The sequence below is a fragment of the Candoia aspera genome, chromosome 1 (genome assembly GCF_035149785.1).
Source record: "Candoia aspera isolate rCanAsp1 chromosome 1, rCanAsp1.hap2, whole genome shotgun sequence".
NCBI classification, from domain to species: domain Eukaryota; kingdom Metazoa; phylum Chordata; class Lepidosauria; order Squamata; family Boidae; genus Candoia; species Candoia aspera.
Genome location: NC_086153.1, coordinates 46,231,136 through 46,247,385, shown reverse-complemented (window position 1 = coordinate 46,247,385; position 16,250 = coordinate 46,231,136). Strand labels below are relative to the sequence as shown.

At 42.0% G+C, this 16,250-nt stretch overlaps 1 protein-coding gene across 1 annotated transcript in view; it reads left to right on the top strand.

Moving 5' to 3' along the window:
- The window catches only part of KCNH1 (potassium voltage-gated channel subfamily H member 1), a 239,199-nt gene that overhangs the window by 116,069 nt on the left and 106,880 nt on the right, over positions 1 to 16,250 (top strand). The window contains exons 8-9 of the mRNA XM_063290081.1: positions 4,503 to 4,702; positions 5,685 to 5,937. Coding sequence (XP_063146151.1) covers positions 4,503 to 4,702; positions 5,685 to 5,937 — 453 coding nt within the window. The remainder of the gene's footprint in view (positions 1 to 4,502; positions 4,703 to 5,684; positions 5,938 to 16,250) is intronic.

Sequence of the window (16,250 nt, the reverse complement as noted above, 5' to 3'; positions counted from 1 at the left end):
TATGGTAGATTTCAAAAAATTCCCATCCCTCAAAGATTTTGTCTCTGTAATGGTACTGATCCTGAAATGGTGGATCATATTTTATTGTATTGTGAATTTCATAAGAGTCTTTGGCAGGAAGTTATCTGGCCTATATTAAAATCCAAATCAGGAAGAGATACTTCTGAGTATGTAAAAATTTTACTTGCAGATGAAAATCCTGAGATTAAAGTGGCAATAGCTGGATTTTTAACTATGGCTATAAAAACAAAGTTTTTAGTAACAAATCAATGAGTTGGGTTTTTAAGTGTATTAAGTAATATTTATTAAATATTTTATTTGTTAAACTGTTTTATCTAATGCCAAGTTTAGATTATATTTGTAAATTGCTTTGGGGCCTTTTAGCCATAAACAAAATTGATTGAGAAGAAGAGGACGATCAGCAGCAAGCTGGATAGACTCAGTTACAGTAGAAATGGGGGTGCCATTGGAAATGCTGAAGGACCAGATTAGGGACAGATCATCATGGAGAAAATCTATCTGTGTGGTTACTAAGAGTCAACAATGACTTGATGGCCGGTAATCAATCAAATCTATCTGGCCATAAATTTTATCTCCACCATTTTCTATTTCTGATTGGAATTATGAATTCTTATTTACTTGTCATTGCTGATATGTGACTCATATATATAGCAACAACCTACCTGCTTGCAATGAGATATTGCTGAGAAATAAGTATAGCCTCAGGGAGTGAATGATCATAAAAAGATTATATCCCATCCCCAGCCTGGTTGTTCAGATGGTGGTAGCTTAATGCTCAGATCACTCTCAGAAATGTTTCAGACATTTAGTGTTATCCTTCCTTCTATCCTGAACATTTCCTGAGAAACCATTTTAAAAATTGGTCAGTAGCTTTATTGAGATCTGGATTCAAACTGAGTTCACATTGAATTGATCCTTCTTTGCATCAGGACATGGCTCTTTCTCTCCAAACCACCCTGCTTTGGCTCAGCATTAAGGCTTTGTCTAAATCTAGTGTATACCCCTGGTTGCTATCTAAGAACCATTTCCTACAATTCTCTTCTTTTGTGTTTTCTTTCCCTTAACTTCAAGCATGTGAGTCTGCATGTGTAGGACCTGCAAATTATTTTATCTTACTTTATCTTCTATTATTTTTTTGACACACCATATAAATAATACTTATTATAATTGGCTGCTGAGCCCAAATCAAGATTATCTATCACTTTTTAGCTATTGTTACCTTCTTATAGTTGCCAAATCATAATGCTTCTGTGATAATACAAGTCATGGCAGGGAATTTTTCCTTTTCAAGCTTCTAAATATAGCAGTCATTTCTGGTCCATTGCTGTCTATTTATGAGTAAATTCCAGGGACAGGATACTTTAACTTAATGATCCATGCCCTCATAATTGGATTACTGCAATACACTCTATATCTTCTACCTTTGAAGATGGTCCAAAAGTTGCAGCTTGTGCAGAATGCTGCTGCCTGGTTGTTATTTGGACCAAACATGTCCTCAAATTTCAAGTGTGTCAAAAAGGAATACTAGTCTATAAAAACCAGAGTTGCTGGGAGTTGGGTAGCATATAAATTTAATTAATAATAATATTAATAATAAAGCAGTGTATGTATGAAATACTTGGAAGATTGCCTCCGCTAAAATTCTGCACTGAGATAAGTTGGGGAGGACTTGTCTAGGGTTTCATCTGGTTATAGGCACATGAAAAATAAAACTATTGCTGATGGTGCTACTGTCTGAGGTTTTGGCCTGTAGCCTGCTGACTCAAAGAAGGTTATTTTGGGCAATGATGCCCCATTTATTGAATTCTCTCCTAGGAGAAGCATGGCTGGCTTTTAGTTTTAGAAGATAATTTACAATACTCTGACTAGGACACGTGCAAAGCCGTAACTGCTTCTCAACCAAACTGCCTTTAAATTAACTGCATTAATGAACTATGTTAATAGTATACCTTAATGTTGCATTAAAAAAAATTATCAGCAATTGGGACTTTTTCCCCCTTATAATTATAGATGGTTTTAATGGTGATTTTCCTCTGTGCATTACTCTGGTGTGTTCCAGAAAAAAGAGCAATATACCCATACAATTAAATAAAGTCCATATCCCATCTTAATCCTTTCTCCATAAGTGCTTTGCTACTTTCTCTGCTAAGTGTACAAAATCCACACTTGGTCACAGCAATACTACTAAAAGGTTGAAACACTGAGTTGAAAAAATGTTTCTATCATGTAGCTAAAATCTAAAAAGACTTGGTAGGGAGTAACAGGTGGCCGACCTTGGCTCAGAAACTTAGCAGGGTTGACCCTGCTTAATATAGGATGGGAAACCACCAAGGTCTGTTGGCTAGACTGGGATGTAAAATCCTCATCATCGTTGTCATCGTCATCCTCACTCTGGACAAAAATCAAATCACTTCCATCTTTCTGCCAAGAAAAGTACATTGATGCTGGCACCAAGAGGTGAGCTCATTCAAGGGCATCTTGTACCTTCAGCCATAATAAAGTTGGCACATGCTTTATCTCAAGGGAGGAGCTTGTTCTATAGTGACAGCCTCACAACCTTCCTGATTAGTGCTAAATGAATTTCCATGGGATGTTACAGAGCCAAGATAACCGTTACTGACAATCAGAGGAATTGGACAGTTCTGTATGGGAAGAGGCATGTTAATAAGATTTTTTAAATGATTTGAATCTATTTGTTTCTGTTGAGATAATATTTAAATGCTGATAATATTTAAATGCTGGCCATTCAATCTTGCATATTTTTACCTCAGGGGTTAATTTACTTTCAAGGATCTTTTCTATTGCCTATGGTCCTTTCAACCCTGTCCAGGAAAAAAAAAGAAGAAAGATTCAAGACATTTTGATACAGATTGCTGCACTTTAAATTACTTAGAACATAGTTGCTGCATAATATACCATCCTCCCTATGAATACTGATACATGACACATGGACAACGTTTTAGAGATGCTTCAGAAACAGTTTAATATTGGCATATGACCTTGTTCTATGGGCACTTCCTCATGGAACAGTTTCTATTCTCCAACCACTCCAAAGCATTTCGAGGTGAGCTTTGCAAATATCTTCATTCCCCCTGACCTATGGGGACCCTGGATAGACAACCACAGAGATGACTTTGGAGAAGGAATCTGGCAGTTAGCAAAACAAAATTGAAGTCCAGGAAAGAAAGCAAATGTTAGAAAGAAATTTAAACTTGATTCTCTTTGATATAAGAGGGAGGGAGGGAAAATGCTGTCAGGCTTTCAACGTTCTGTTACTATGGCTTATGTCAAAAAAGTCGAGTTTTAGCACGTCTTGTGGAGTCTGTTTCCTGACCTGGCCTACCTTGAAGGGCTGACACATTGAACCCAGGAATAAACCACTGAGGTTCAATTCCTTATATTTCCAAATATGGGTGGGAAATTATGAACTAACAACCCCACATTTTCATCTTTCAGCAAAGTGGTCTGTGATGACTACCTCTCATGTGATAGCCATTTTGTACATTGGCAGGCCTCCTCCTCTGTGGCAGTCATTGCGTGAAAGCCTCCAAGACCTGCTTTCAGAATCTCAAGTTTGCCTATCAGCCCCCCCCACCCCCCCACCCCCAATGGCCTACTCATTATGCCCTGTCTGGGTTAGACGGAGCAATGGCTGGACTCGATACAGAGTGGCTTCATGAGAGGTTTGATCTGTATACAACAGCTACAGTGTTCCAAAATCTTTGGCAGAGTCTTCTCCAGCAATACTCCCTGAGATTCCTTTTTAGGTGGGGTTGCGTCTTTTACATGAAAGAATCGGACACTGTTGTTGAATACAGAGGCTTGTCTCTGGATCAGACATCTTCCTAAGTCTCAGCTTCTCCTGTTGTGGCATCCTAACTGTAACACTCTGTCTAAGCACATTTATCTGACTTTAACTTAAAATAATCTGATGTGCCAAGTGGAAAAAATCAAAGACCTTTCATGGTCAAGTTATTGAAGGCTTTTCATTGAGTCAGTTTTTTAAAATTTGTATCTGTTTATTTTTTGTACAAGACATTCTTAACTTTGTACTGGTTTTTAACTTCTGTAAGACTCCATGAACTTCTGTTTGGGAAAGGCAGGATAGAATGAGCAGCCTCCAGGGTTAGAAAGTGGTTTCCCTAATTGCACAGCTGTGGTTATCCAGTAAGTCATTTAACACAAGCTAAATTGAAAATGGCACTCTTAACTGAAACAAGAGAATTTGAATTAAGAAGAGGTACCCTTCTTTATATAGTATATGCAATTTTGAGAGGACATCTCTGAAGGCTTGTACCAATAGGCAATAAATGGCATCACTGCTGATGGTTGTAACAATTAAGTTAATTATTATTGCATTTGATGGAATTGGTGCTGCTTTCTCCTGCAAACACTCAGGGTTCTGCTCTAGTTGCCAAACCATCTGCCTCTTTCAGAGAAGGCCCAGCTTCATTTTGTTCTCCCTCTTCTTCTATTTGCAGCTCTGCTATATGCAACCATTTTTGGGAATGTGACAACCATCTTCCAGCAAATGTATGCTAATACAAACCGATATCATGAAATGTTGAACAGCGTCCGTGACTTCCTGAAGCTCTATCAAGTGCCCAAAGGCTTGAGTGAACGTGTGATGGACTACATTGTTTCTACATGGTCAATGTCCAGGGGCATTGATACTGAAAAGGTGAGGTGCCTTGAGAAACCTACCATTACATAGCTTTCTCACTGCTCTTTACTAGTAGCCTGTATTTTTACTGCCACCTTTAGTTTCTGTGATGTATAAAATCAATAAACAGAACAATTGGTTGATAAATATAGATCCCCAAATCCTCAAGCCTAGTTCTCAAGCTCTACTGATTTTGCATACATACACAAATTGAAAAATGTTACAAAATACACTTGTTATTGATTTTGTATCTATGCATCTGAGTTAGTGATAGTGCTTATAATGTTATATACCTTTCTGAGCAGCTCTGTGAAAGTTCATGTATCCCCTGAATCTCTAAACATTGAGATTTTATTTTACCTACTTTATATGCTTTAGAATGTAGAGGAAAGCTAACACAAAGAAAGGTAAGTTTGACCTTTTTATGGGTATGCATTAATTTTGCAAATATAATTCTTAACAGGTTAAAAAAAATCAATTGGAAAAAACTGTGATGATTAGTTATATAGCAACAAGCTTATTGGTGAAATGAAACAGATTTGGAACTTTACCATAATGTTGCTATTTTATTGTGTTTGTGGTTTGTACTTAATAACAAATAAATGTTTTATTTAGTTTTTTAAATTTCAAATATTTTTATAATTAATTAATCTGAGAATATGGTTGACCTAAATCATTGTTTTCTTTCTGGCCTTGTAAAACTATAATATCCCTTAATATTCAGAAGCTTCTTTAATTTATTGTTAAGTAAGATGCCCAGGTCAAACAGGCTTTGTTTTTAAATCCTTTAACAATTCCTTTCTTAACATTTACAGTGATCAACAGAAAATAATAAGCTTCCAATTCTAACTAGAATTAACTTTGTATAGCACTTGACTGTATAAAAGAATAAATTGTTTGGCAAATACATTAAGGACTAACTAATTAAGTTTCATAGAGGGTTTATCACATTCTCTAAGGCTTGTGCCTGCACACACTTATTTTGGTCCTGTTGTCCTAGGTTTTACAGATCTGTCCTAAGGACATGCGAGCAGATATCTGTGTACATCTGAATCGAAAGGTTTTTAAAGAGCACCCAGCATTCAGACTGGCTAGTGATGGGTGCCTGAGAGCTCTTGCAATGGAATTTCAGACTGTGCATTGTGCTCCTGGAGATCTCATTTACCATGCGGGTGAGAGCGTGGACAATCTTTGCTTTGTGGTTTCAGGATCCTTGGAGGTCATCCAAGATGATGAAGTTGTTGCAATTTTGGGTAAGTTCTACTATATTCTGTCTGTGAGTATATCTGTGTTGGGATACAAACTGGAATTCTGTTTACGGAAGGTTCATAACATGTTGGCAAGGTGTATGTAGTATATACAGCAATAATCAATACTGGAATTGAAGTATAAGATAAAATGTCTCCTTGTTAGATCCAGCCAGAGCATCCTTCTACTCTAATGTTCTGTTTCAAACAGCAACATTTGTTTAACGAATGATAAAGGAGTCATGGAAAGGTAGTTATTGACAGATTTATCTTTTTTATGGTGGTACCCTCTTTATGAAATATCCTCTATAGAAAAACTTGCCTGGCACCTCTACTTCCATCTTTTTTGGCCTTCCACTAAGACCTTTTAGTTTTCTCAGGAATTTTAAAAACTATCATAATGTTTTTAGAGCTTTATTGTTTTAGTGTTAATTTTATTACTGAGCTTTTTAATTATTGTTGTTGTTCCCACTGCTAAAATTTATTTTGCTCACTGTGATATCTTCTGTCTTGGTTTTGGTCTTACCTTTTTTATATCCCTTTTTAATTGATTTGTACACTATTTAAAGGATAACTATTCAGTAATCTAAAAATACAGTAAATAAATAGTAAATGAATTATCTTCCAACAATTGAACAAATCCATCAACACATTTATTTATATATTTATTTATTGCAATTATTTGGATCCCACAATTCAGGATACAAATTTTACTGTGGCAATTTTCAACTAGCATAAACTATTATAAAGGAAAACAACAAATAAATTGTGGGAGTCTTCACAAGAGACAGGTGATGGCAAAGACCTTATGGCGGAGTGGGATGGAGTGAGAGAAAGTTGGACTAACAATTGCAGTAAAATATTAGCACAAAGCTAAGAATATTTTGCCTTATCTGTTTTCATTATAATAACAGGTGAGGATAGAAATTTTATAAAGAATCATATATTAGGCAGATTAACTACTTTTTCCTTTTGTTACAGATTAGGAACTAATTTTGCTCAGAGTAGAATGTGAATGTGAAGAGCCTAGCTTAGTGCTGAAAGAAAATTTTAAATGTAGCTTTTTTCTGATGCTGGGTTTCTGAAATATTATGCATTCATGTGCCTTTGGATTTCTGCCAATGAACTTGTATGAGGCATTGGAGAAAGACATACACATATACCCATCAAGCTATTCCCTTTCAGGGTAAGCAACTTTATGCAAAGCTCAGAAAAAGACTAAGAAGGAGTAAGTAAATGAAATTAAAAGGCAGGAAATAAGAGAAAAGGAAATGAAATGTAGCTAAAAGTTTATGCCAATACTGTGTGCAGTAACTCTTCATATCTTTCTGTCCTTCCAAATCATCTTGCTTCCAGCAAATCCATACATTAATTCATTCATTACCTTTTGTTCTTTATATTTCTCATCTCTCTTTGAGGATCCCCTTAACTCCATTCAACTATGTATTCTCTATCTTTCCCTTTCTCTCATCCTATTCAGTGTTCCTTCATATAGTTCTTCCATAATTCAATCCTTATTCATTCTGCCTATATGACCAAAACTATTCATTGCACTTATTTTTGCACTGATCATTCGGTTTTACATTCTATTAAGCATCTATATATTATTGTTCCCATTTCTTTTTGGTTTACGCCACTGAGTTGTTAAGTAATCCATCCTCACTGCATTCAGGTTTTATATTTCTCCTGACATACCCAAGGTTTGCTCCCGTATAGTAAAATGGACAGAAACAGATCTTATATACAGACATTGTTTCTTTTTTGCTATCCAGTGCCTTTTTATAAGCATTTGCACAACGAAGTTTGTCCGTCCATTTCCTCATTTTTAGTAAATGTCCTATCAAGGCACACAAATTCATCTGCCACTCTAAGTATCCCAATTATTCAAATCATTAATTTTTAATGTTTAGATGTTTTTTATTATTGAATATTTACCTAATCATGTTGTATAGCAACCGATATGTTGATTATTCATTGGAAATAAAAACAAGCCATGATGCTGTTTTCTTTTAGTGTTAAATATACATAATAGGATTCCTTTAAAATTCCAGATATTGTTATATAATATAGTATGGTGGGTTATTATTACAGTTATTACATAGAAGTTTGATGAAAGAGTTATCAATACAGCCTGGTAAAAATGTACATCTGTTTTATCTTTCGCCCAAAAGGCAAAAATCACTGAAAATACACTAAACCCAAGCAAAATTTATACTTCAGCACTCTGAAAGCAAAGCAAGGACAAAAAGACATTGATACACGAAGAATGAGGCTCATCCCACCTCCAGGCCATGGGATGGCTAGAAATCCCTAGCCAGACTCAAGCCTCTAGTTCAGACTGGAGAAAAGTGGAAATGAAAAGGAAAGGAATTTAGCTCATCTAGGTATAAATAAAAATTTGGCTTATCTGGCGGTAAATAAATCTTGCCTCAGTGCTAGTGTAATGATTGCCTGTACCCAAATAAAATGCTCAGACTCAAAATCAAAGTTTAAGTTCTGATTTTATTTAGAATAGAGTGCAAACAGAAAGAAAGCTGAGAATGAGAAAAGTGCGCCTAAAGTCAAACGAAATAGCGCCGTTACAAACAGCGTCCCACCCACCCCTTCAATCATCACAACCCCACATTCCCAGGTGCTCCTAACGAGCTCTGCTGATCAACGGGCAAAAAGACCTTGACATTAAAAAGATAACCCAAACACATTCCTGCATGGCACAGAGAGATACAGCTTTCAGTACAAGGTTTATCAGCAGCACCCTCCCAGCCAGGAACGCGCGTCAACACTCTGGCATGTGAACCGTTACGATGTACAAACACATTGAAACGACGAACATGACATACCGCCCCCCCCCCAAATTAAGCAGAAGTCTTGGAAGGGTAGGCAACATGAAAACGGTGAACTAAATCAGGAGCAACCACGTCCCGAGCAGAGACCCACTCAGGATGGGGAAAGTGCTTCCAACAAACAAACTATTGCAGAGTGCCGTGAAGCTTGCAAGAGTCGAGAACCTCCTTGACCTCGAAGTGCTGCTGTCCATCAATCATGACAGGTGCAGGGGGGGAGGTTGTGGATGCCAGTGAGTGGAGTCATGGGCAGGCTTAAGCAAACTGCAATGAAAAACAGGGTGCAAACGCTTCAAATTATGGGGTAGATCCATACGAACAGTGACAGGATTAATAAGTTCAGTGACAGGAAAGGGACCAATGAACTTAGGAGCAAGCTTCTTGGACGGTTGAGGAGACTTGATGAATTTGGTAGAAAGATAGACCAGGTCTCCAACCCGAAAAGCAGGCTGCTTGGCCCTGTGCTTGTCAGCGTGAAGTTTATAAGAAGCTTGAGCATCAGTGAGAGCCCTCTTAATGACTGGCAACGAATCAGCGAGCCGAGAACCCCAATCACAGGCAGACACAGCTGGGGTAGGAGGCTGGGGAAATTCGGGAATGGGGACAAAATCCCGCCCTGAAACAACCTGAAAGGGGGTTTGGCCAGTGCTTTGGTGCACAGCATTGTTGTATGCAACCTCTGCGAAAGGGAGCAAATCAACCCAATCATCCTGGTGGTAATTAATATAAGATCTGAGAAACTGCTCAAGGGTGGCATTAAGGATCTCAGTAGATCCGTCCGTCTGGGGATGCGAAGAGGTTGGCAGTGCCTGTCCAGTCCCAATAAGTTTCAAAAAAGCCCGCCAAAACCTTGAGGTAAATTGTGTCCCTCTGTCGGTCACCAAACGAGAGGGGCATCTGTGTGGGCGGTAGACGTGCACCAGGAAGAGCTTGGCAAGCTGCTGCGCCGAGGGAATGGAGGCACAGGGAATGAAGTGGGCTTGCTTAGAGAAATAATCTTTGACCACCCAAATGACAGTTTTCTTTTGACTGGGGGGCAAATCCACAATAAAATCCATAGAAATCTCATCCCAAGGGCAAGAGGGGTCAGCCACAGGTTGAAGAAGCCCCTGGGGCTTACCAGACTGTCGTTTAGACATAGCACAGACAGGGCAAGAAGCAACATAATCCTTTACGTCCCTCCGCAAGGAGGGCCACCAAAATTGCCACCGGATTAAATGGAGGGACTTGAGAAACCCAAAATGACCAGCTTGCTTGCTGTCATGGGAACGGGCCAGTACAGCAGCCCTCTGAGATTCAGGGACGTACAAACGGTCACCAATCCAAGACAAGTCGTGCTCAACAGAAACCTTGTCAGGATTAGCAAGGAGCCAGGGATCAGATTTCAAAGCGGAGATAAAATCAGCGTGCAACCGACCAGGCATTTGCGGTTGCTTGCGCCCCGAAGGGCTCCCTGCTGGAACCGCTTGCGAGGGGGAAAGAGACTGCCCACGAGCCCGGCTCCGGGTGACCGCCACTAAACCCAATTGAGGTTCAGTGAGCACAGTGCCAATGACATCGGAGACCAGTTCCGCGTCCTGCGGCAAACAGGAGAGAGCATCAGCCAAAAAATTTTTCTTCCCTGGGAAAAATTTGAGCTGGAAATCGAAATGGCTAAAAAACTGAGCCCAGCGGATCTGTTTCAGGCTGAGACGCCTGGGCGTTCGGAGCGCCTCGAGGTTGTGTTGATCTGTCCGAACCTCAAAAGGGCAAGTCGCCCCCTCCAAAATGTGGTGCCAGGCTTCTAACACAGCCTTAACGGCAAAAGCTTCCTTCTCCCAAACATGCCAGCACCGCTCCATTTCAGAAAACTTACAGGAGAGATAGGCGCACGGCTTTAAGAGCCCGCATGAATCCTTTTGCAACAAAATTGCTCCAATAAAAAAGTCAGATGCATCAACTTGGACCACAAAGGGTCGTTCAGGGTCAGGGTGGGACAAAATGGGCTCAGTCATAAACAGAGATTTTAACTTATCAAAAGCAGCCTGACAGGCAGGAGTCCAGATGAGCACGGCCCCTGAGTTTTTAACTTTGCGCGTCTCCCCAAGCTCCTTGGTGTGCAACAAATCGGTGAGGGGCAGCGCAATCTCTGTGAACCCCTGGACAAAGGACCGGTAAAAGTTTGCGAACCCCAGAAAACTCTGAAGCTGACATCGAGTTCGAGGGCGTTCCCAGCTGAGAACGGCCTGAACCTTTGCAGGATCCATTTCAATACCCTTATCAGAGACCCTGTAGCCCAAGTAATCCAGTTGAGTCTTATGAAATTCACATTTAGAAAGCTTTGCATAAAGCTTAGCTTTCCTGAGCTTGGTCAGGACTTGTCTGACAAGCCGCTCGTGTTCCTTCTCCATTTTGGTATAGATGAGCACATCATTCAAATAAACCAAGACCCCCTTAAACAAATGATCATGTAACACTTCATTGATTAGTTGCATGAAAACACCCGGGGCCCCCGCCAAACCAAAAGGGAGGACTTTATACTGAAACGAGCCCAATGGACAGTTAAATGCTGTTTTCCACTCATCCCCCTCCCGAATGCGAATGCGGTAGTATGCTTCGCGCAGGTCAAGTTTGGAAAAGACTTTACCAGTAGACAAATGTGCTAACATGTCTTTTACAAGAGGCAAAGGGTACTTGTTGGAAATTGAGACTGAATTTAACCCATGATAGTCTGTGCAAAGTCTAAGGGTGCCATCCTTCTTTTCGCAGAACAAAATGGGAGCCCCAACCGGCGAGTTAGCCAGTTCGATGAAACCCCTTGCAAGGTTTTTATCAATGAACTCCTGTAAGGCGGCCAGTTCTTTCTGTGTCATGGCATAGATTTTTGGTCTGGGCAATGGAATGTCTGGAAGAAGTTCAATGGCACAGTCAGTCTTGCGGTGGGGGGGTAATTGGTCTGCTTCCACTTCCCCGAAGACATCCGCAAAGTCTTGGTATCTGGCAGGCAGACCTTCAATGGGCAGACTGGGAGGCTGGGGATTGACAATTTCAGCCCACCCCACCCCCACAGTGATGGACTTCCCCGGCACAGGAGCCTGGTAAAACCCATCGTCAAACGTAATAGTACGGTTTTTCCAGTTGATGTATGGATTGCGGTTAGTCAGCCAGGGGATACCCAGCACCACAAGTGGGTTACCCACTGGTGTCACAATGAATTTCAGGACTTCCATGTGACTCCCCATCTGCAGTGTTATGTCCCCAGTGAACTGGGTGGCTGTCCCCCCCGCCGTGGAACCATCCAACTGTTGAAAAACCAGCGGCTGCGAAAGGGGAAAACAAGGCAGCTCCAATGCAGCCACTAAGTCGGGGTGGATTAAACATCTGGAACACCCCAAGTCGATCAAAGCCCAGACTTTGACGGTTCTGGAGCGGGAGCCCAACTTGATCTTTACAGCTAGGATGGGGCAGTCAGCACTCACCATGTTGTTTTCGCGCCCATTCTCCACCACCTGTCCAGCGGCGCTGTTTAAGACAGGTGGAAGTCATTTCCCGCTGGTTGCTCAAGGGCAGTAAGAGCATCTCCCATGAGGTAGACATCTTCCTCCTCCTCCGCTGATGCCTTGGCCCCCGTCAGCCAATGGGGAGGGTTAGGTGTCTTCTGCGGTGCTTTCGATGGGCGTTCTGCAGTTTTGCCCTTCTGGCATTCCACAGCCCGGTGACCGGTCTTGCCACATTTGATGCATTGCCCACAGGCAAAACGCCACTGCTTTTTGTCATCCCACTCCGTGGCAGATCCCTGTCTTGGGCCCTTTCCACCTGAGGGAGGCTTGTCGCCCCTTCTGGCTTGCATATAGGTACGCTGGGCATGTTCAGCCTTACCGGCGAGACAGATCCAATCATGAAGTGAGTCCGGATCATCTCTGCCCAGCGCCCATTTCAACACCTCTTGACTGAGCCCTTCCTTAAATCTGTCCACCAGGGTAGCTTCAGACCATTCAGGTACTTTACCCGCCAATACTTTGAATTCCAGGGCATAGTCAGCAACTAACTTCTACCCCTGAATGAGCTCCTTAAGAGCTTCCTTAGCCCTAGCCTTAGCAAGGGGATCTTCAAAGTATCATCTCAAGGCGGCCAAAAAAGTGTCAAAAGCGCCAAGCGCCGGGGCTTTCGCCTCAGTTAACTGTGCATACCAGTCAGCAGCTCTGCCTTTAAGCTTCGTGGCCACCGCCGTGATTTTCGCCTTCTCTGATGTGAAGCAATGTTCAAATTGCTCCATATAGCTTGTAGCGTTGGTAAGGAAGAAGGACAACTTTGTAGAGTCACCGTCAAATTTAATGGGAAAGTCTTTGGCGACCCCCCCAGCTGGTGCAGCTCCAACCACTGGACAAACAGGTGTCCCCCTGATGCAGGTGTGGGACCATGCTGCGCTGGGGATGAATCTTGCAGCCGCCCTCGCCCTCTGGGTGCTTGTGGTGGGGGAGGGGGGATGTTGGGTGGTAGATTGGCACCTGGACTCCCCACTCCTCTTACCGGGGCCCCCACAGCTGATGAAATGGATCTCAGCATATATTCAATAGATTCGATCTTCGATTCGATGACTCTTATTCTCTCAGGTGTGATCGACTCATCCAGCCTCGGTGCCTCAGGTTGTCGGCTTGCTGTCATTGTGGTGGATTCCCTCTCGGGAGTCAGGGGGTACCGAAGCCTCCATGAGGTGTGAGACGTCCCTGGCCTGGGGTCTCCCATTGTATCCCACATCATCTCCGGGGGAGGGGTACCAGTTGTTACGGGCTGTTCCGTCTCTCCCCCTTCCATCGGTTCCCCCAACTCCGGGCTGGAGCTGGACTCTCTCGGGTAGTGTGCGAGGTGGGATGGGAGGGGTCTCGGGTCCCTGCTTGGAAATGCCGACTCAAGGAACTGTCTGGTCGCCTCCCCAAACCCCGTGGACCCTTGCCTCGATTCTGCCATCGCTAACTTCTTCTTTCGCAAGAAAAATTTCTTGGTAGAGACTAGCGAGGTTTTTCTTTAAATGATTCTCAGCTTTATGTAATGATTGCCTGTACCCAAATAAAATGCTCAGACTCAAAATCAAAGCTGAAGTTCTGATTTATTTAGAATAGAGTGCAAACAGAAAGAAAGCTGAGAATGAGAAAAGTGCACCTAAAGCCAAACGAAATAGCCCCGTTACAAACAGCGTCCCACCCACCCCTTCAATCATCACAACCCCACATTCCCAGGTGCTCCTAACGAGCTCTGCTGATCAACAGGCAAAAAGACCTTGACATTAAAAAGATAACCCAAACACATTCCTGCATGGCACAGAGAGATACAGCTTTCAGTACAAGGTTTATTAGCACCCTCCCAGCCAGGAATGCACATTAACACTCTGGCATGTGAACCGTTACGATGTACAAACACATTGAAACGAACATGACAGCTAGCTACTAGAAACATTTTTTTCTAAAAATTGCTTTGTTATGTAAAAATCACAAGAAGTATATGATATGCTGTATCTTGGATCAAACCGCATGAACTCACAAAAGCCTGGGGACACCAAAAGGGTGTAATTGACCCAGTCAGGTAATGTCAAGATGGTTAAATTAGCTCAGAACACACCAGTCATCCAAAGCATTAAATTAAATCTTCCCAGTTAAGTTGAGGGATTGTTTAATCCTACTCAGTTGACCTGTCTAGTCCTTCATAGAGAGTAAACACATGTCCCTCCAATGACTGAACTCACTACCAAAAGCTGGCAGCAGAGGACACACCTCCCAAACCCATCAGTTGCTCAGCTCCACTTACACTGTCCTCCAAAGGCAACAGTTGGACCTGTACAGCAACAGCAACAGTAAAGATCTCAGCTACACAATTAACTGACAAAATCCTGGCAAGCAAGCCCATGCACAGGCGCACACACGCACATGCACAGATCCTCAGTCAGGCTGTTTGCATTTTCATGTAGTCATAATGCTAAATGGGAAGGGAGTAATGTCTAAATAGTGAAAGCATTTCCCACATTTCCACAGACTTCCAAATATAAGCAAACAACATTACTTGGGAGAATTGCTTGCATCCCAGCATAGGTCATGGAGGGGTCTGGTATCTGCTGTGCAGTTTTCTGGAGCCAGTAATTCCTGGCTGCTTGTTTTTTTATGCTAGGGATGTGCTCTGAGATACTTATGTATGCCTCCTTCTCCCCTTTTCAGGTTGCCTGTTGGGCTGCTTGTAATCTGGGGTGCTTCTCTTTTACTCTTGGTTTTTGATCTCACAAAAGGCTTTGTTTTTCTTCTCTTGGGCTACCTTGATGATAGAGGAGAGCTGTGAGGCTTTTTAGTCCCTCTCTGCTAGCTTATCTTCTGTTTCCTCTGGTGGAGAGCAAAATAGATAGGTGTAATATATCCCTCCAAACCTGTGAGCTGAAAGCATACTTTCCCTTAGCCTTTGGATAAACTTGATTTATAGTAAAATTATTATGCAAGAGAACAAAATGTATTCAGTTAGCCAAGAACGATAAGCTAACCAAATGAAATATTGTTCTAGGAGGCACAGCTTCCTACTTTCAATATAAAGTTGGCTGCATGGCATCTATTTCATGTGAGGTGAACTGTCCTTTGTGTCTTAAAAGATATATATTTACATAGATAATACAGCTACAGAGTAATTAAAAGGCAGTTCTTTTCTTGGTTGCAAGGAGGATCTGTAGACATAATCCCTAACAAAAAAGCTATTAAAATAAAACTAAAGGAAGGACTGTATTTTTGTGAATACTGTAGGCACAGTCACACTTCACCCTAACTTTGGCTCAAAGGTGCCAGGCTAACAGTTTTTGATGGACACGTCCTCATACACAGCCTTCCTTTCATAGTCAGTGCTAAGGCCATCTGACTGGGTTTTTCTGAACCAAAGTTGAAGTGGTGTTTTCCATCTTCTCCTGAAGGAAGCCTTACTACTTTCTTAATCTGTGGCCTTTGTGGTGACTAAGCTGATGACACAGCAGGAGGTTGGGTCTGCCTAGCTTCTATTGGCTGCTTTCAGCTGGTATGCACATGCTCCCTTCCCTCTGGACATCTGCAGTAGGTGGTGGCTGCCAGGCAAGAAAGGAGCAGTGGCACTGCTTGAAGTAGGATGACAGGTCATTTGTCAAAAGTCACTTCGGCCCTCTTCCCAGCCTCAGCCCCATGTTAGGCTGAATGATTGGCAGATGCCATAGATCCATTCTTGCAAGCCAGATGACTGTCAGCATGTGGGGAGATGAGGTCTGAGGCAGCAAGTGACCTCTCACTAGTTTTCACCACTCATAGGGAGGTGGAGTTGATGTGGTGAGTAGGCTCTGCCTCATGAAAGTGGGAATGCTGTGGCAGACCAACAGGCGGACCTCCATGAACCCCACTTTGAGAATCCATGGTTTAATATATGGAAGCTGGAGTATGGATGCGTTTTGGCTTCATAATTATAGGTAGTCCTCATTTAGTGACCATAATTAGGACCAGCAATTAG